At 38.1% G+C, this 20881-nt stretch overlaps 2 protein-coding genes and 1 long non-coding RNA gene across 4 annotated transcripts in view; 1 reads left to right on the forward strand and 2 right to left on the reverse strand.

Annotated features, from left to right (window-relative positions):
* LOC145484866 (uncharacterized) overlaps positions 1 to 20881 on the forward strand; it is a 118272-nt gene that overhangs the window by 27413 nt on the left and 69978 nt on the right. The window lies entirely within an intron of this gene.
* Positions 1 to 20881, reverse strand: part of LOC145484802 (uncharacterized) — a 180862-nt gene that overhangs the window by 12579 nt on the left and 147402 nt on the right. The gene's annotated exons all lie outside the window — the stretch shown is intronic.
* Positions 8052 to 11465, reverse strand: LOC145484392 (uncharacterized). Its single transcript, XM_081463007.1, has 5 exons — positions 11167 to 11465; positions 10898 to 11042; positions 9978 to 10491; positions 8942 to 9475; positions 8052 to 8068 (listed from the first exon to the last, which is right to left on the reverse strand). The coding sequence occupies exons 1-5, from the start codon at positions 11463 to 11465 to the stop codon at positions 8052 to 8054; spliced, it is 1509 nt and encodes a 502-aa protein (XP_081319133.1).

The raw sequence follows: 20881 nt of genomic DNA on the forward strand, positions 1-20881 counted from the left end.
CTTTTCGAAGTCCTGTAGGCAACGAGTGATATTCACTGTGTTGGTGCTTTTTTCCTGAATTCGCAATATGTCTGTCCATTTCCATACACGTAAATAATGGACTTTTTGCAACTGCTGTTCCCCATCCATCTGTAGGAAAAGCTACCTTCTTTGTGCTGTCAGAAGGAGCTGAAGAGTTCGGCGTGTTCGGATCTAAAGCATCATCTAGGCCAAGGAGTCGCCTTTTGCGCTTGGTACAAACCAAATTTACGTCGGGGTCGACAAGAAGATGTTCGATCTTCGCTTCCAAGTAGTCGTTTACCCTGGGAGAGAATGAAGCGATTGAGAATCTAGGCCACGCCAAAAAAGGTTATCGCTTTGTGGACTCAACACTTACCGCTTACAAAGTTGCGCTTTTGTGGACAATCCTTTGCACGAATCGCCACCACACTTTAGCCAAAACTTCAATTCGGAGTTCTTCAACCGATTCGGATCTCTTCCATTCAACGAACTACCAGGAATATCGTCCTCCGTCAAAAACGACGGACCGGACACAATGTTGTCTCGAAAGGACGCCATAGCTGTTGTGTTTAGCCATGGCCCTCGATGCCTCGTTTTCATGCAATTTGACCCAGATCATCTCAGACAGCTGCCATTTTGGAATAAGGCGTATGAAAAAGAAGTGAAAAGTTCGACACCGGGAGCCGCCATTTTGAAAGGATCTTGAAGGTCAGGTCGCATATCCGTGACGTCATTCCGTCCGAATTGGCGCAAAGCTCAAAGGCTAAAGCTCTTCTTTTCTGTTCTAAATTCAGTTGTGAGCTAAAAAAATTAGGCCCGGGCTTCAAAACCGGAACCGAAAAGGATAGGAAAAGAGGAGTGACTTTCCTTAACTTGCCTAAAAAGAACAAAAATTGCCAAAGAAGTGGTTCGAACAGCTACGTCGGGATGAAAGATTCATGCCAAAAAAACTCGAAAATGTGTATGTGTGCGACGAGCATTTCACAGACGACTGTTTCAAAGCTCAATACCGATTTGAGCTTGTGGCTGGAAACACAAGAAGGAGGTCACTGAAGAAAAATGCTTTCCGACAATTTTTCAACCGAATGCCCTTGTAAAGGCACGTATTGGAAGCGAACGGCGCATCGCAAGGAACGAAAAGAGGTAGCTATCAGTTATACTTTTCATTTTTAAAAATATTTTTGCCCGGCAGAATTGTCGTTGACTTGATTGGGTAAATATTGTTTCTGCGCAAGAAATTGAAGCTCCTCGCTGGACTACAGGGCTCAAATTTCAAGGAAAAACCTTTTCAGGTTTGGTCGCCAGCACAAGTATTTTAGTCGCCAAAAATTTTCGATCCTCCAGGCAATATATTTTCACGAAAAAGACGCTGAAACGGCGTGAATCACGGGTCAGTTTCATGTATAATCTGTTTGCCGCTTTTTTTCCTTTAATAACAGGGAAAATGGCTGAATGAAATTCTTTTCTTCATTTACCAGTCTTACCAGTATTTATAAAAAAGCTGCCATGTTACAAGCTTTAATTCATTATATTTCGTAGACTGGCGCCAGGGTTTTCGTGTTTTCATGTTCATTGATGCATAGCGACTGCATGCGTTTTTTGGAAGTGATTTATTAAACATAAATTTCTTAGGGTACCGTGGGAACTTCAAATGCCCTGCAGATTTCTTTAAAATTACACGTCAGACTATCCCGTTAAGGTTTTCTTTTATCGAAAAAGTATTTTTATCGCTTTATAAATCTCTTGTGTGGGCCAAAATCAGAGCGTGTTTAATTATCGGCCTTGACAGCCAGGGATGAGTTAAAATACTTACAAATTTTTAAATGCTGTCTAATTTGATTTAGAATACATCAGAAGTTCTATCTACATATCGACAATTACTGATAACAAGTCCTGCTATAGCGAAATCCGATATCCGCATGTAAATAATATTTTGTGTGAAATGTGTTACAATTTGTTTTCAATTTTATCAACACGATTCAACATTAATTAAGAACAGTTTTTTTCATTCACATCATTTTTGGGAATTACAGCTGCTAATGAAAGCAAATCTACGGTAAAAAATGAAGCTTTAATTTTACTGCATGCTTTGCCAAGTAACGAGGCGAGTAAACACGACACATGCGATACGGATAAACACACTAGCAGAGTGAATTTTCCTTCATCAGCTAATGTTTACGCATGTAAAAGTTGCATACACTTTTTTCTTCTATCCAAAATCTATTACATATGTTTAGCTTTCCAACAATACAAATTACAATTCTCACAAAAAATCTTATGTAATGATAAGGAATGTCGTCAATTTCACATTTCACGTCAAAGACGTCGATTTCGCTTCCCATCTTACATGTAAAGTCACTGCGTATTTCACAAGAGTCCACGTAGTCCATAAGTGTAAAGAAACCTGGCAAACACGTACGAGTACGGGCAAAAAGGATCCAAATCTTATAAGTAAAAATACAGACTTGTGAGGTGGAAAGCATTCGCCCGATTTAAACACACCATTGAAAACTCGTCAGTTTCTGTGATACCAGAACTCCCTCCGCATTGAACCGCCAGTAAAATAAAAATGGAGACAAATAAGATCAAAAGCATTATACTGGGGATTTATTTCAGCCATCAATTCAATTCTGAGAGCAATATACAATTAAAAATAAACTTCCTCTTCCGCTAACTGCGTCCATTGCAATTGTACTGCAAAATGTACCTTCCATCTTGGTGACCTACTCCGGCTGTTCTCGGCAACAAACACATTCTCTTTGCGTCGGCATGGTTGCACATCTCACTGAAAAAGTTGAAAATTTACAAGGACATCTCAATTTTAATTTACAGTATGTAAATCTTGATTTACATTCTTTGTAAATTACAATTTACATGTTAGGGTTTTGTAAAATAAAATTACAGGAAATTTACAGCTTTTAGTACAGCATGTAAATGTTCTGTAAATAGTGATTTACATTGTCTTTGTCAACAATGATCATTTGAAGAACATGTAAAAACCTGTAAAGTATTTTACGCACTTTTACAGTATCTGCCATTGTAAAAAACATGTAAATTGCTTTGCTAAACCATGTGAGAAACGTGTAAATAATTCAACCGAATGCTGTAAAAAGCCTGGAAATGTTATGTTTGTAACCCTGTAAAGACCATGTAAATGAAGAAAGGGGGCCTGTAAGAAACATGTAAAAACCATGTAAATGAAAAAAGGGGGCCTGTAAGAAACATGTAAAAACAATGTAAATGAAAGAAAGGGAGCCTGTAAGAAACATGTAAAAACCATGTAAATGGAAAACCTAGAAGTTGGACAGGTGGGGTGAGGGGCTGTAAATAGCCTGTTAAAAACATGTAAATTAAAAAGGGGGACCTTGCAAAGGCTGTGAAGACAATTTAAATGAGATAATGGGGGCTTTTCGAAAAACTGGAAAGACCACGTTAATGTAAAATGGAGACTCTTAGAAAAAAAAGATCTACATTTAAGAGAAGGCCTGCTCAAACCTTGCAAAAACCATGTAATGGAAAAGTGGGCTTATTTAATATAACTCTGGTGTAACGGTTCAACCAACGGAGACTGTTCAAATGATGTAAATTCCAAGTTACCGACAAGTTCGCATCCTCTTGTTAACGGTTGGTTGGATTTTGCAAAGAAATAAATGAAAAGTTACCCCGGCCAGGGTAAACTTGGGGGGAGGGGGAGGGGGGAGAGGAAGGGTTGTCTCGAGCAACTGAGAACATATAAATGGGACCTTTTAAAGGCGCGTAAAGTGAAAATGTAACACCACCGTAAAGCTCCGTAAACCTACCCTGAAGCATTCATTAAGGTGCCTTTTACGTTGAAGCATTTGAACTTCTCCAAAGTCCAAGTGTGTGCAATAGTGTGCTTTAAATTGAAGTTGGGTTAGAAGGTATGCACCAAACTAAATCGCCGCATTGATCGACATTACTCTAAGCTGTCTTCTTGTGAACTTTCCGCGCACACACAACGACAAAATAAAACTAGAATTGTTACTGCACATGCAGGCGTCCCAAGCTTACGTCTCTAGAAAAGAGAAAAATTAATTCTCGGACACGTACGTATTTATTCATGAAGGTCCATGAAAGCGTCACGTGTGGCGTGAGTTCAAGACGGAAAGAGCTCTGGTGACCGAGTTTGAACTGACGCGGAGTTAGGTTAGGCAGGGAACCGTCAGGGACACCCAACGACCGTTTTCTCTCGAATGCTTTTAAACGCTGTTTTAGGCTATCTGGAGTACTTCCAAAGCTCTGTAGGTTAATTTTAGGTTGCACAAAAAATAATTTATCTGTTCGGTTATTCTATAGGAACTTGAGTATTCTCGAACTTATTAAGGCTTTTTTGTCCTTTTCCCGAAAACGTTTCGTCTTACCGCCTTTCCGAAAATGACAGCTGACTTTTTTTCGGTACCCAAAATGACATTTTAAACAATCCGAAAACAACAGACATTAAATTTCTCATATCACGAAAGATCGAGGACACAATTGTGCCCCTGAACCGTTGAAAATGAACGAAATATCATCGATTTAGAGCGTTAAATATTCCGAAACATGAACATTCTACAAGTAAGATTAATACAATAAAGTCTGCCCTTGCACGTTCACTGTTTTGTTTTGTTTTGTTTTGTTTTGTTTTGTTTTTTTTTATTTCTACCGTTTTGTGCTTTCATTGCCATCACTGTTATCCCAGTCCCTTTATGAGAGCATACCAGCCTTGTGAGTGCCCGATCTCCAACAAGCGGGAATCAGCGGTCTTCATGTTAGGTACCAGGTTCTCTCGGTTCTCCCGCCATGTTTGGCAGTTCGTTGGAACTTGCATCGAACTCGAGCTCTGTCTTAGCGGGCCAAAATCCACTCTATCTTCGCTTCGTCACCGTGCACGGTTTCAAGGCAAAGTTTTCGGTTACCCAGAAGCTGAAGATAGCGACTACAGGCGAACAACAACAACAGGTAAGCACGTTTTGCATAAGTTGAACGAGTAGAGTAAAGTAACGTCAAGATACATTTCGTTTTGTCTTTGGTTGTGAATGTGTCATTATCAAGGAGAAGTTACATTGCTTGTGGAATCGACTTTGGTGATGTTTACCTGCCGTGCATAAAGAGCTTTATTATCTGTTATTGTCTGCTTTCGATAACTGAGTAAGAGCATGCGACATTTGTTATTGGCTTATATGCACCTTATGATTCCTTCTGATGCATGCTCTTGTAAGGTTATGTTGTCCTCTGATGTGAATGCTAGTAAGCTAAAATGTAATGTGCCATCTTCAGCAGAGAAATTTCTCTTATGCTAGTGTAAGTATTCTGAAGTTACTCAAGTGGCTACAGTTGTACTTACATGCAAGTTACAATATGCTGTTATACACAACTGTACATGGACATTGCACCCACTGGTACTGATAGTAAGTTAAATGTTGTGGAATTTTCTTTCACAAACAAAAAAAAAACTAAGATACTTTATAAGGAGGTATACATGTACCTCAAACTGTCATGAAAACTACACAGGACTTGAAAAAAAAGGAAGAGTAACTTGCCCAGGCAAGAAAATCTACTTGTCTAGGACGACACAGTATACTCAATTGATTATTTGATAAAAATCAATAGAAATTAGTCAATGATATCAGAAATCAATAAAAGGATTCGTCATGAGTAATCGATTGTGATCAAATTTTCAATAAGCATTATCAATTTTGCTGATACTAGCTTATCTTTTAAGCAACATTTAATAAGAAAGAAATAAACAAAAGATATAAAGTGAAATATGAAATCATGAATACAATTGCATAAAAACAGCATTGTATCTTGTAAACAGAATATTTTTCTGGCATACATGTATCGGGGACTATGTTTTGGGGGTCTTTGGTAGTGCCTTTGAAATCTACATAAAAAAGTTACAATCAAACATTGTGTTGAGGGACACAGTTTTTCTACAGTTTATGTAAACTAACAAAGAGAGACCAACTTTCAATTGATTCTCTAATGACTGATAAATCTGGTAAAATCAAATCGATAACTTGAAACTTCTCTAGCATGTGAGTTTGAATTTCTTTCAATGGATTGATAACACTGATAACACTTGCATTAGTTTCAATTTATTGATTTATATCAATTTATGGATCGATTTCAATCAATTGCCTTACCCTGGGATGACCAGATAACAATTTAGAGCCCTGTTACAGCTGTACATTTTACTTGTACGAAATTGGGTTCTTACCAAATACATGTAGGTTTCATGTGTCATGCATCTGTTCAGTAGTAGCAGGGCAGGAAAAAAAATTGTAAGTCACGTGCCCAGTGGGCCAGTTAATATCAGTTTTCACTTGCCCCCACTTAAATATTAGTTGCCAATGTGGTGGCCAGTAAGGAAATCAGAGGACAAATGCGAACGAAGTACGCTCGGATTCCTAACTAATTCTTGCTTTCAACCTAATAATTAACTAATCTGTAGGTCTTAAGTTTTGAAATGGAATGACTGGAAATTATCATTTATCACGCTGGCACTTTTAGTCAGACTCACAAGACTACGTTGTAATTTCACTTGCCCACTGGGCCACTGAACTTCTATTTTCACTTGCCCAAGAGCAAAATTTACTTGGTTGAGGAAATCAGACCTGGGTTTTTTCCTGCCTTGAGTAGATCACAGATAACATCAAAATGTGGTCAAAACAAAAAAAAATATTCACATAAGCCATTACCAGAGTGTGTCACAGAATCTGTGAATTTTTCAGGCAAGTGTGTCACTGATGTTCTTACCACATTTTGAAGTCTTCTGTGATCTATTATAACTACGTTCTAATTCGCTTCGCTCAAACCAACGTAAATCATTTTACCCTTAAATTCCCGTAATACAAACAAATCACACGAGAAATATGGTAGGATGCGCAAGCGGATCCAAAACAGTTTATTATAAGATAGATAGTTACTAATACAGAGTGGACTGCAAAAAAAGAAATTACAAAGTTATTGTTGTTGTTGTTTGTTTGCTTGCTTGTTTTTTTTACAATTTTTTACACACTACTGTATGGAGAAATTAATATACGCTCGATAATGCATTACAAACCTAAATACTTAGTTACTTGTAACCTGTTTTCAAGGCTTTCTTCAACATACATATCCTTGGCAGAATCAGATTTCCATCTACCATGTATTTTAAGAAGTCTTTCTGGAATCGAGTTACTACTATTACGTACCGCAGATGTAATACCACCGGATCTTAAACTATGAAGACCATAATCACTAGGGTTGAGGCCCAGCTGACTTAAGGTATCCTTAAGATATCTCTACAAGTAGTATAAGAAATCTTTCCACTTCTCAGGGTATAGCTAGAACTACTACGGTGAAAAACAAGCGGTCTAAATAAAGGGAGAGAACTACATAAGTCAATACCAGATAAATCTAAATACCGTTGTAAAACACCAACAGGACAGTACTTAGACCTGGATGCACTAATAAAGACGAAATTCCCTTCCCTATAAACATCTGTCTTACTACGAGGTACAAAGATTCTTATATAATCGCTGTGAAATTCAATATGCTTAGGAACAATATTTCATAATTCGTCGTAACGAAAAAATCCTGCAAAAGCCAAAGAGCATAACGCAGCGATACGAAGATTCTTTAAATTAGCATCTTTCTTGTTATGAGTATCTAAAATACTCCTTATTATGTCTGTGGTAATAGGCTTCTTTTTCATAACTGGCTGTGATTTCTGGCGTTTAGCAGATTCGATAATATTCCTGCAAAATTCACTATCCAAAGGATTACGATCCAAACTAGGGACAAAAGAATGTAACCATTTTAAGGGCAGCATGGGCTAAAATAACTGAGGAACTAGAGGTGCAAGACTGCTGAACTTCAAATATAGAGAAACAACACTAAGGGGAAAAGGTAACTGCATGTTGAAATGTCTATTTTTAGACCACTCCAAGAACTTTCTAATAACGCGAACGTAGGCTTTAGAAGTTGTATCCGCCCTGGACTTCAACAAAACTTCTAAAACCTCATAAACGTTAATTGAAGAAAATTGTTGAAAGCCTTTCCAGGAATTACTTGATAAGATTACCTGGAAAGACAAGAACAAAACATATATAATAAAAGAACAAAAAAAGAGCCGTATAAAAATCGATCATTGTTGGGGCCAGTGCCACATAAGACCATAGACTATTCAATGAACCAGTGCCCCGTAAATCAAAAACCATTGATTGGGCCAGCGCCACATAAATCAACTATACGCTGTTTAATACAGCGCCACATGAAATGACAGACTATTAATTAGGCCAGTGCCACATAGGTAAACAACACATTGCTTTGCCCAGCGCCACCAAATGTAAATAATCATTAGGCTAATGGACACACCGTCCAATAAATTACTCAGTAAATTTCAATCTAAAGGCAATAATATTTCCTGTGAAAAGACCAGACCCTAAGAGCGAATTAAGGTTTCTTCCGCGGGTTAGAACCTCATTCCCGATGTGAATACTGTGAGCCACAAGATAACTACTATACTTGTGTGTAATTAAAGGCCAAAAATGAGCTGAAGGCCAAAGAGGTACAACGAGTGTACCAACGGCCCGCTGAGATTTCAAATAATGCAATACGCGTGGGACGATACCAACTGGAGGGACTACTAGGCAATTTTCCCCTCGAAGAGACTGAAAGAAAAAATCAACAACCGAAGTATTGGGGTTCCAAAACCTCGAAAAATATTTGGGAAGCTTGTGATTATAATAATTGGCAAAACAATCAACACTATGCGGGCTCCACCGGCCATCAAGAAAAAGAAAAAATTCTTCAGTAATTTGCCAATCATCAGTATCAATTAAACGACTTATATAATCAGCTTGCTGATTCGAAGTGCGGGGGATCCATTGCACTTCTAAATGAATCCCCGATCGAATACAAATATCAAAAATCCTTCGGGCCATCTTATGCAAACCTAATTTCATGCTGCCCACTTCAACAATCTTAGCAGCTGCTTGGCTATCAGTAAACCACTTAACGTGTGATCCTTCCAACACAGAGGCAAATGATTGCAATGAAAACTCAATAACAGACAACTCCCTCCACGTTGAACTTTGAACTCTCTCGTTCTCCGAACACATTTTGTGGCACACAAAATCATTGTTAAAGTCAATAATTGCTCCACATCCGGTAGCACTGGCATCCGAATATACAAAATAGCTAGGATCTTTACTTACAAAGCAATACCTAGAGTTGATATTAACCATATTTTCCTTCCAAAAATACAGTTTTTCCTTGCAGTAACCGTCTAGACGGAATATAGAATCCCAGTTATCTTTGCACAAGGTGGACAAGACACAATGTCTGGTCATTATCCTGCCAATGTTACCAACTACAGGCCTGGTGGAAATAATTTGACCTGTGAAGGAGGCCAACTCTCTGGCAGACACTTTGAAATCGGCTTCAATAATATGATCAATTGTATTGATGACCTTAAGAATTCTTCTTTCTACAATTTTTAAAGTACCCAGTGCAGAATTCCAGGTTATACCCAACCAGTCCAATACTTGGGTGGGTTCCCATACCGATTTGTCTTCGTTAACGACAACTTACAGCTAGGGCCTTAGTGCGACAACTTTCTCTATCCTGAACAATCGCCCAACCATCGTCCAAGAAGATGGCTATACAAAGACCCTGTATTCTCCAATACTTTTCTAAAGGCTTCAAAACCTTTGTGAAAACGTAAGTGGCAGAGGAAAGACCGAACGGGAGCACAGTGAAAACATAAAATACTTCATTAATGGAATCAGACGCCCACTATGAAAACCCCAGAAAAGTTTGGTGCTCTTGCGCAATGTCGATATGGTGATAACCGCTTTTTAAATCAAGGGAAAACATGTACGCGTCTTTCGCAAAATAAGCCATAGCAATTTTCCAGTCCTCGTACTTAACGCTTTGGTTAATTAATGACTTATTGACATGGCGTAAATCAAGAATTAACCTCTTTTTACCGCATGGCTGTATAGAAACTGACAAGGGATTTACAACAAAAGGCTGCTCATTGACCATACGCACCCGACCAGAGTTAACAAGCTCAAGAACAGCTTGGTCCACAAAATCAGCATGAAGTCGAGCTGACTTATTATTTCTTAGCTTTACGGCCAACGGAAAACTGATGAACGGCAGCCTGTAGCCGTTTTCAATAATAGACAAAATAAAATCCGGAGCACCTATAGATCTCCAGAAACCTAAATTATTCTTCAAATTACCCTTAACACTTAATGAATGTCCGCTTTCAAGTTCGTAATTCTGTGTAATTTGATCTACCTGCGCCAAGTCATCTTCATCGCTTTGGTTGAGTTGATTGGCATGCGGTTGGCTTGTTGTAGGAGATTCCAGGGCAAGAATTGTAGCTAGGGGACTAGTAACTTCCCGGCCAGAACATGGATCTACAGTCCTTGGCCCAGTGTCCAAATTTGCCGCATTTGAAACAGCGAAAGAAGTCGCCAGAAGCGTCTCTACGACCTGAAAGATAAAAGCAATGACGAAACCTGTAGTAAGCGGGAGGGGGGGAGAGGGGGACGTAAACCAGAAAGATGAATAAACTGCATGGAACCGCGAGCGTGAATGGTACTCAAGAGACAGCGGAGAGTATAAATACTAATAACTGGCCAATCAGGACATCCATGCAAAACAGAATGCACAATAGTGGGTGCGGCAGGTGTGAGACGAAAACAACTGCGACTAATTACTTGGAATAACAGCGGAAAATACATTTACGTTCTAATTCGCTTCGCTCAAACCAACGTAAATCATTTTACCCTTAAATTCCCGTAATACAAATAAATCACACGAGAAATATGGTAGGATGCGCAAGCGGATCCAAAACACATATGAATATACAAAGTAAAGAGGGGGCTCGTTTTCTTACCACGAAAAAGCTGATTATCAGCGCCCAAAGCAATTCTTGGTTTCTTTCCACGATCCCTGGAGAGTTGTTCCTTTTGACGCCTCTTGCGGCTCGCCGCTTCTCTTGCCTTCTTAAGACGCTTTTCATCTTCGGAGCCGGATGCAAGCTCGTTCGACTCGTACTCGACTACAACCTGCCAGCCGTCCCTACTTTTATCAGCGATTTTTATCAGCTTCTGTCGCTTTCGAATACGTTGCCTGCCTTCTTGGGAAAGTTTCTTGATCTGCGACAAATTTGGCTCGATGCTTTCACTTTCGGTTTCAATGCTTTCAAAAATGGCATCTAATTCGGCATTAAGCTCAAATTGTTTCTGGTTACCTTTGAACTTTAGCTGTACAACTTCTTTATCTATCTTACTCCTTTGTTCGATTTGCTTTCCTTTATCTTCTAATTTTTTCTCAAGAAAATCCTTAAACATGGAAAAGACTTGATCAACAGCTGCTGAGTTGCCTTCACTATCACCTGAAGACGTTTGGCCTCCTTCAGCCGGAACGGACGAACCTTCGCTCTCTTTTTGGTCGTTGGGCATCACACGAATAGGAAAACACAAACCAGAAAGATGAATAAACTGTATGGAACCGCGAACGTGAATGGTACTCAAGAGACAGCGGAGAGTATAAATACTAATAACTGGCCAATCAGTACATCCATGCAAAACAGAATGCACAATAGTGGGTACGGCAGGTGTGAGACGAAAACAACTGCGACTAATTACTTGGAATAACAGCGGAAAATACATCTGAACAGATGCACGACGACATAGAATCTATCTGCTTCGTAATACATAACAAAGAAACAAAAAAAAAAAAACGCTTATGACATCATCTGTACCTTTGTCCACCAATAGAGCATAAGTGAGCATAAGTAAGAAACAATCAAATTGTGCCTGCAAATAACTTGACTTATCATTTAAACATTGATAGGAGTTTGATTTATTGTGCATGAATATTACAATGTAGAAGATAGTGAACATTGAATATTTACTGCCACACATTTTGAGTTTAGTTCTTCTACATCCTATGACATTCAGTGCCTTCCAATCAGAGATGCAAAGTTTTTGTCACACAGCAGCTACAGATGTAGATGTAAGATCTGTTTGATTGATGAATATTCAGGGCTCAAAATAATGGCCAGTCAACCGGCAATGTCTGGCCAGAATGGTGACTTGACCGGCCAAAAACTTCACTCGCCGGTCATGTTGACCAGTCATGTCATGTTGGGACGGTCACGTTGTTCATTCTTGAATAAACAATCAAATCCCCAAATGTAAATCTGAGAGTTTTAATCTCTTTTTTATTATGACCTCTCACGAAAACATACACCAATGCATATCTGTTCGAACGGCTAAAGACCATTCGCTTGCTGTTTGCCATGCGTTCAAGATCGATAGGAATGCCATTCGAGCAACTGGGGTTAAATCTATTAAGCCAATTTTTAAACGGTCTAGCAGTGACTGGAACAAACAAACTATATTTGTGGGTTAATTAGGCTCACATTACGTGTACTTGATTTTTTCGTAAATATCTTGACCGGTCAGAAACGAGACGTGACCAAGCTAAAATTACTTTGGCCGGTCAACATGACCGGCTAGAGTCCGATTTCAAAGGTCACGGTATAAATTGGAATGATAAGAAACAAAATTATAACTCCAGTGTAAAATTCGCTGATTGATATCATACACAGAATTTGCTGATTCATATACAGACATAACTTATCTTATTTCACAAAATGTTTTATGTTACTTGTAGGATGAAATAAAATCGAGAGTGGTCAATACATGCATACTCCTTGGCATTGATGCTTGATCAGGAAAAAAGCAGCTACTGAGAAGTCTACAGTACTTATGACTCTATAAGGGGTCCAAGGCCCATTTCTTGAAGGCCCGGGAACTTTTTGGGCCCATAAAGCCATCTTTAATTGAGCTGTGTCTAAAAACTAAGAGCTTTATATGCCTGAAACTTCTTGTGTGAAGGAAACCTCTGTTCATATTGAGAATAAGCGAATAAAACAGCTCTGTAAGCATAAGATTTCAGATTTTGGTATGGCTTTCTGGGTGCGAAAACCTTTTGGGACCTTTGAGAAATGAGCCCCTGGTGCATTACAGTCTAACATGGTGACCTACAACACTTTGATATGCTCTGACAGCTTTCTCGCATAAATTCAACCACTTTAAACATTATTTTTAATGCTTTGAAGTATCACCTACACTGTACCTGTGTTAGTGAATTAGCATTAAATTTAAATATCTTAGATTGCTAGGTTGATACCTATTGTTCAATACAGCAGCCATAAGATTTCATCATAAAAAGTAAAGGCTATGTTTACATACATGTAGTACCAGAACAATAATTTATTAACGTATGTTGTGTTATGGGAACTATGGTACTAGATAGGCCTTTCAATTTCAACAGGCCCCTATGAATTGTTGTTGTTGTTGTTTTCTTTTCTACAGCACAGTTTTTTTATCACACAAAAAAAGTAAAATTTTGGATCTTCACCAGTCTGAATATTGTTTTCAGTGAATAGTTTCGTCAGGGGTCCAAAATGTTTGTACTGTTTGGATTCCGTACAGTTTTGGAAAAAGAAGGAAAGTGTGACTTTGTAAACGTAGCCTAAAAGATGTCAGAAGCCTTGTTTTATGTTATGCAATGTAGTATTCCTTTGGCATGAATGTTTTTATGATGAATTTAAAATGTCAATCTCTATCTTGTGGTAAATGTTTTTTTCCTATTTTCTGTTATTTCAAAAGAACAATTCACTCCATGAAAAAAGTTGATCAATACTTCACACTTACATTGCAGTAATTTTCATAATAAGGTAAAGGTAAAGTCTGCATACGAGCCACGTGGCCCAACAGGCTGGAGCTTATCCCACTTTCTGTAGCAGGAAGCGACTAGGACTATTTATATTTCTACTCCCCCTAGATGAGATGCCAGTCCATTGCAGGGTTACCCCACCATTAAATTCGCTGGTACCCACTTATACAGCTGGGTGAAGAGGCACTGAGAGTAAAGTGTGTTGCCCGAGAACACAACAGAATGTACCCGCCTAGGGCTTGAACCCGGACCGCTCGATCAGGAATTGAGCTCACTACATGTAACTACGAGGCCATCGTGCCTCCCACATTTTTCATAATAATTATTAAGGCTAATTTAATCCTACATTAATTACTTTGTAAGAAAAAACAGTTTATTCATTCATTTTATGACAAAGGTATTATCATTATGTTACATTTGACTTTGTGAATTTAGTATATATTTAAGACAGGTATCCATTCGCAAACACCTAAATTGCAAAATTTTTACTAGTTGTAGCTGACAACAGTATAGTTCTAAATCATTTTTTAACTTATGAATTAAATAGAGCTGAATATGACATGGTTTCGCACAATCTTGAAAAGCTCTTGAATTTTAGTAGTCTTGAAAAGTGCTTGAATTCGGTTAAAGGGGCTCAGTCATGGTATTTTAAAATATTTTGGCCATGCACAAAATTACATTTAAGTCGTCTTGTTATGGATAGAAAGAAAAGAAAACATGTTTTATTTGTTGCAATGTATACATTGTAAACCCTATTCATGGCATAAAAACTATTTGAATTTTACTGAGTTTGTTCTGATTGCAATAAATTTCTGATTCTGTATAAATTTGCATATTTTCCACTATTATAATTAAGGTCAACAGATTTGATTACAATAAAACACTACATTCCATGCATTTTTCTTCAACTTATTATTTACAAGTTATTTATTGTACAGGGTTTCTGCGTCCCTTTTGCGACTTCCATGTTATTTACAGGCTCCCTTTTTCCATTTCCAGGTTATTTCCAGGCTCCTTTTTCGATTTACATGTTATTTACAGACTCCATTTTTTCAATTTGCAGGTTATTTGCAGGTTCCATTTTTCATTTTACAGGTTATTTACAGGGTGCCTTTTTCAATTTACAGGTCATTTACAGGCTCCCTTTTTCGATTTACATGTTATTTGCAGGCTCCCTTTTTCAATCTACAGGTTATATATAGGCTCCCCTTTTCAATTTACATGTTATTTACAGGTTCACTTTTTTGATTTCCATGTTATTTACAGGCTCCCTTTTTCGATTTCCATGTTATTTACAGGCTCCCTTTATCGATTTACATGTTATTTGCAGGCTCCCTTTTTCAATTTACAGGTTATTTACAGGCTCCCCTTTTCAATTTCCATGTTATTTACAGGTTCCCCTTTTCAATTTCCATGTTATTTACAGGCTCCCCTTTTCAATTCCCATGTTATTTACAGGCTCCCTTTTTCGATTTACATGTTATTTACAGGCTCCCTTTTTCGATTTACATGCTCTTTATAGGCTCCCTTTTTTGATTTCCATGTTATTTACAGACTCCCTTTTTCGATTTACACATTATTTACAGGCTCCCTTTTTCGATTTCCATGTTATTTACAGCCTCCCTTTTTTGATTTACACGTTATTTACAGGCTCCTGTTTTCATTTTCCATGTTATTTACAGCCTCCCTTTTTTTATTTACATGTTGTTTACAGCCTCCCCTTTTTATTTACATGTTATTTCCAGTATTTTGGCAGCCTCCCTGTATTAAATTTACATGTTATTTACGGGTTTCCAGCTTGAATCACAAGAAATTTACAGGCTATTTACAGTATTTGCAGGAACAGTTTACATGTTATTTACATGATCTTAGCCCTTTGCTTTGAAACATTTACCGTGTTTTCTTCATCATTTACATGTTTCACTTGAAATATTTATATGTTTTTTTACATGAAACCTCCAAAACATGTAAAAGGGGGAAAATCATGTAAATTATTCTTTACAGTCTCTTTTTGATTATTTACATGTTAATGACATGTTATTTACATACTCTGTAAATTTTCAACTTTTCCAGTGTCTCCCACAAGTACACCACAGAGGATTTTCCAACCAATCGTTCCATTCAACTTGATTATTATCATCCCCGGAATCACTAGCACGTTCTAGCTTCAAGCGCAGCCATTCTAAAGCTCAATGGAACAAACACATTCTCAGACGGAATGACGTCACGGGTATGCGGCCTGGCCTTCAAGATCCTTTCAAAATGGCGGCTGCCGGTGTCGAACTTTTCACTTCTTTTTCATTAGGATCGCATCCACTTCAGAAGCTAAAACAACGTTAAGTAACTCAACTCAATGTGAACTTTTTATTGATGATGGAAAAAAATAGACGGTTTTTGGAGTGACTTTCTCCTTTAATTTTGATCATCTACATGTACTCGAGGACATCTATTCTGAACAAAGTCGACTTAGAACCTACCCGACCTAAGCAGGGAATGTAATCAAACTTACCACCTAAACAGAGGAAGGTTTTTTCTAAAATCTCAGACAAACAAAAACGAGTCACAAATTCAACCGAACTCGGCCAACAACTCAGACAAGAGAGAAAAACGATCGAAGGGATAACTGACAGCAAACGAGCTGTCCGCAAAGGCCGGAATGTCGGCGAAGAACTTAAATGGCTGCGTTCTAAGGCAATTTTTTTGTGTGTGTGTCAGGTATTTCTACTTTTATTTGAGCAACCGACCGACCACATCACAGAAAAACCCGTTAGCCGAGTCATGAGAAGTCCGGCCATGATAGCACGTGGTCTAGGGTTGGTGGATTTTTTTTTTAACCTTTGTTTAGATATGCACCATTTTCCTGTAGGTCGACAGCAGTCAGTGATAACCTCAGTTTGTTTCAGCCACTGCCTCTAACCTACAAAAAAGATCTACCCTATGTAGAATAACTCTTTTTTGCACTCTGGTCTCGGTTTCTCCACTATGGCCCATTCCATGCATGAGAAGCGCTCGAAGGGAATCATGGTAGTTTTACTCATCAAAACACTGCAATTGATGACTACAACTACCATGATTCCTTGAAGGTGCATCAAACTGAGGGAACTGGCTACTGACTAGCACTACCACAAGCACTACTCCTACCACTACGTTACGTTACCACCACCGGCACCACCTACACCTGCGTCACCGCCACCAGAGTGTAGGATTTTGTCGAGGGTCGAGGGTCGAGGGTCGAGGGTAACATATCGAGGGTCGAGGGTCCAGGGTCCAGGGTCCAGGGTAAATTATCTATTGAGTCACGAAAAAATATATACGATTTATAAGATTTATAGAGGATATTTACATGGCCAAAAGGAGGGTCATGCGTAGAGAGTGGAAACTGGGGACGTGAATTTATCGTGAACAACGCCGAACAATGTACTAAGGACCGTAATATGCAGAATGCACGCCTCACGTACAAAGATGTCGGTCGTTTTCGGAAGGAGACAGTCCAGGAATTATATTGTTTGAAGGCCTGGCAAATAAGCAAAGATTATGCTCGTTCCTGGGAGATAACAAATGAGCCATATACGAGTTTAAACTACGAAAACACTGACAAAAAAACTTGTTTTTGTAGTACAACTTCAAACTTTGCACGAAATTTCACACCGAAAAACACTTTTGAAGAACTGAGCTGGCGAACTAAATGCAACTAACATAAAGTAGTTGCGTTCGAAATAAATCTGTTCTTTAATAAATCTTTCTTTGTCCAGTATCCGAGTTACTCGCTCGTTCGCTCGTTAGAATTTTTCAAGTACGCAGTAGTTTGTAGACGGCGCATAAGCAAATTCAGTGACAAAGTTGTGTAAACAAATATCAAACTGGCGGCTCTTCAGAAAGTCGAAGACCACCTTCTTCAGGCTCTGCGTTTCAATTCCTAAGGCCTTTGCCGCCGAGGCATAGAAGCAATCGCCGTCCCCAGGCGGATAGAAGGTAACTTCGTACCCTAAACGCTCTACTATTTTTTCCATAGGGTGAGAAAGAAAGAAGAAAGAGAAGAATGACTTCAAACGCTAACAAAACACGCGTAAGGCGAGAAAGTACTGAAGAGATGAACGGCGCGAACTAGCGTGATATATTTATTTAATATTACTAATATTTTTAATATTAACTTTTTTTCAAAATATTACCTCAACCCTCGACCCTCGACCCTCGACAAAAGCCTACACTCCCGCCACCATCACTGTCATTCCATTCTTAACTTTACCATGGCTAGACAACTCAATTACTTTTTGATTCAACTCCATGATTTGCTATTGGACATCGATCAGCTTCTCAGTTAGACTTGCGTTCGCTTCTTGTTGTATCGCAAACCAGAGAAGTGTCGTATACTGATCCTTAAACAGAAGAAAGGAAAGTAATTCAATATGTTACATGCGTAAGAGTAATGAAATAGATTGTTTCCATGTCCAGACTATGATTGTTTGTGTTTACATTTTTCTTCTGCTAACGTGAAGTGTTTTTGTGACCAAGTAGATTTTTTCAGTTAACAACTTTCACCAGTCGGGTTTCTTTCTTTTTTTTTTTCAACTGTAATTCATCCTGTTATCATCCTAACGGGTTTCTAATCTCTCTCGTTATAAGGAGAACCCAAACCCTGCTATCGTGGAGAGGGTCGGTAAAATTTTACAGAACTGTAAAATAATCTAATATTTTAATCGAGTTTTAAATGACGTCTTAAATGCGGTTCACTTTAAGTTTCTTCTATCTGTTGTGGCTAGGCGATTCAGTTTCTAGTTCCTTTACGAAAGAGAAGCTTTAATCTAAATTAATAAATGTTCGATGTATGTCTGCATTAGCGAAAAAAACAACAACAAACAAACAAACAAACAACAAAAAAAAGCAATTACCACTACTTGCCAACCTTGTAAAATCGAGGTATATTCACCTTCATCAGTGAACAATTAAGAATCAAAGGCTCCCTGAGCCAGCTCATGGACGAATAGGCCAATCCCAAGTTTACTTTTGCCTCTGTGGCAAAATGAGTCTTTGTGCGAAACTATTCGTAATGTATGTCACCTCTACGTTCATTCTCATGAAAATCAAGTCATTTTCATGTGAAACGTTTTGCACAAGCACTTGTTCTGAAAAAGAAGCAAACGGCAACTCAGAATTGGAAGTCTGCATATGTGCCCTATCAGGTCAGCATTTTTTCCAGTTTCTGTAGCATGAAGTGACTAGGAGTACTTCTACTACCCTCTGCATGGGATGCGAATTCATCGCAGGGTTACCTCCCAACATTAAATTTGCCAGTACCTTTGTATACACCGGAGTGGATAGAGGCACTGTGAGAGTAAAGTGTCTCGCCCAAGGACACAATACAATGTTCCCAGGCAGGGCTCGAGCCCAGACGGCTCGAAATGGAAAAGAAATACAAAAATCAAATAACAGGTTGTTTACACAGACTGCTTATAACTTTTAAAGTGCTTATGAAGTAAAAAATAATTGCTGCTTATTTGAAAGGCTTTTCAATGTAAAGAAGAATGGCATTTCTCTTTTTGGAATATCTTTTTTCGTTCTAGAGATATTTACGTTTTTGTATTATGCAAATGAGGAAAGTGATGACGTCTTAGGTGGTTCCACTTGAACAGTGAAACACTGAATCAAGAATATCTCTAGAAATATTGGAGCAATGTTCTTCAAACTTGGCACCACAAATGTGCATCACAAAAGAAACAATGACACCCTCTGTGTTGTTGCCATGGCAACACTTTTGGCTCCAGTCTCTTTCTGTGAAAACCAAATATGCCAATTAGCAACCCTTCGAAAAGGGACAGAGGGTCTTGTGCGGAACACACATGATTCCCATATTGTCTAAACTCTCCCCATTAGACTGTTGGGAGTGGATGATCCTTGTTTAAGATAAAATCTGGTAATGTTAGGTTTAATTAAAACAGGACCAGCAGCATAACTGTTGTCATGGCGATGACACGACGGGTGTCATTTTGTTTCTTTTGTGATGTACACTTCTGGTGCCAAGTCTAAAGAACACTGCTTTAATATTCCTAGAGATATTCTTGATTGAGTGTTGAACTGTTTTAGTGGAACCACCTATGACATCATCACTTATAATACAAAAACATGAATATCTCTAAAACGAAAAAGGATATTCCAAAAAGGAAAATGCCATTCTTCTTTACTTTAAAAAGCCTTTCAAATCAGCAGCAATTATTTTTTAATTCATAGGCACTTAAAAAGGGATAATAATTAATTTTGATTGGAACTGCAACATTGTTATTAATTAAAATCAACTTGTACATGATGTAGTGTCAAAGAATAACAACAGTCTGTTTCAAAATGATATCATTAATTAAATGAGATTTCACCATTTTCATCAGTCAGTCCAAAATTGACACCTAGTCACTGAAGTTGGTTATAATACATATATAATATTAGGGAGTCAGCAGTACATTTTGGGTCGAGGTAAATTGATTATGGTCCTTGTTCATTAACATTATGAAACAGCTGAGTATAACAATTATGCAAAAATTATAATACATGATTTTAACATTTATGTTAGACAATCAACTTGTGAATGCCAAAGCTGCCAAAAGTATTTTGCCAGAATTTCACCTAAGTGAGACATGGATATTGGCAAAATCTTGTTTACGTTAAGCTATGTCAAATATAAACAATTTGATTTTAGCTTGCTGGTAATTGGGAAATCTATAGAAAGAAAGGTATTTCCTTGATTATTATAAGAATTTCAGACAGTTTTGTTTCAATCTTGAACCCAAAGTAAAGGGTACTTTTTTATTTAAAATTTATAAGTTTTTTTTTTTTTACTGTATAACTATGTTCATGGGGAGCGGGAAGGGAAGTAACAAGCTTTTATACAAGGATGCTCTGCTACAAGGTCAATACCCTATCCATTTTACATGGTGTTTTTGACAGGAAAGGCTTCCCTTTCATATACATGTACCTTCTAGCTTGAACCCCCTTTCGCAAACCTAATGTGGCCCCACTAAATCTTATTTCTTGGATAAATAATCAATCAATGTTTGAAATCCCTGTCCTGTTAAGTCTTATAATACCTCCAGCCTGAAAAAAGAGCACCTTCAGTCAACTATAGGGAGAAGCCCCCCTAGCT

Source organism: Orbicella franksi, chromosome 4 (assembly GCF_964199315.1).
Source record: "Orbicella franksi chromosome 4, jaOrbFran1.1, whole genome shotgun sequence".
NCBI lineage: Eukaryota > Metazoa > Cnidaria > Anthozoa > Scleractinia > Merulinidae > Orbicella > Orbicella franksi.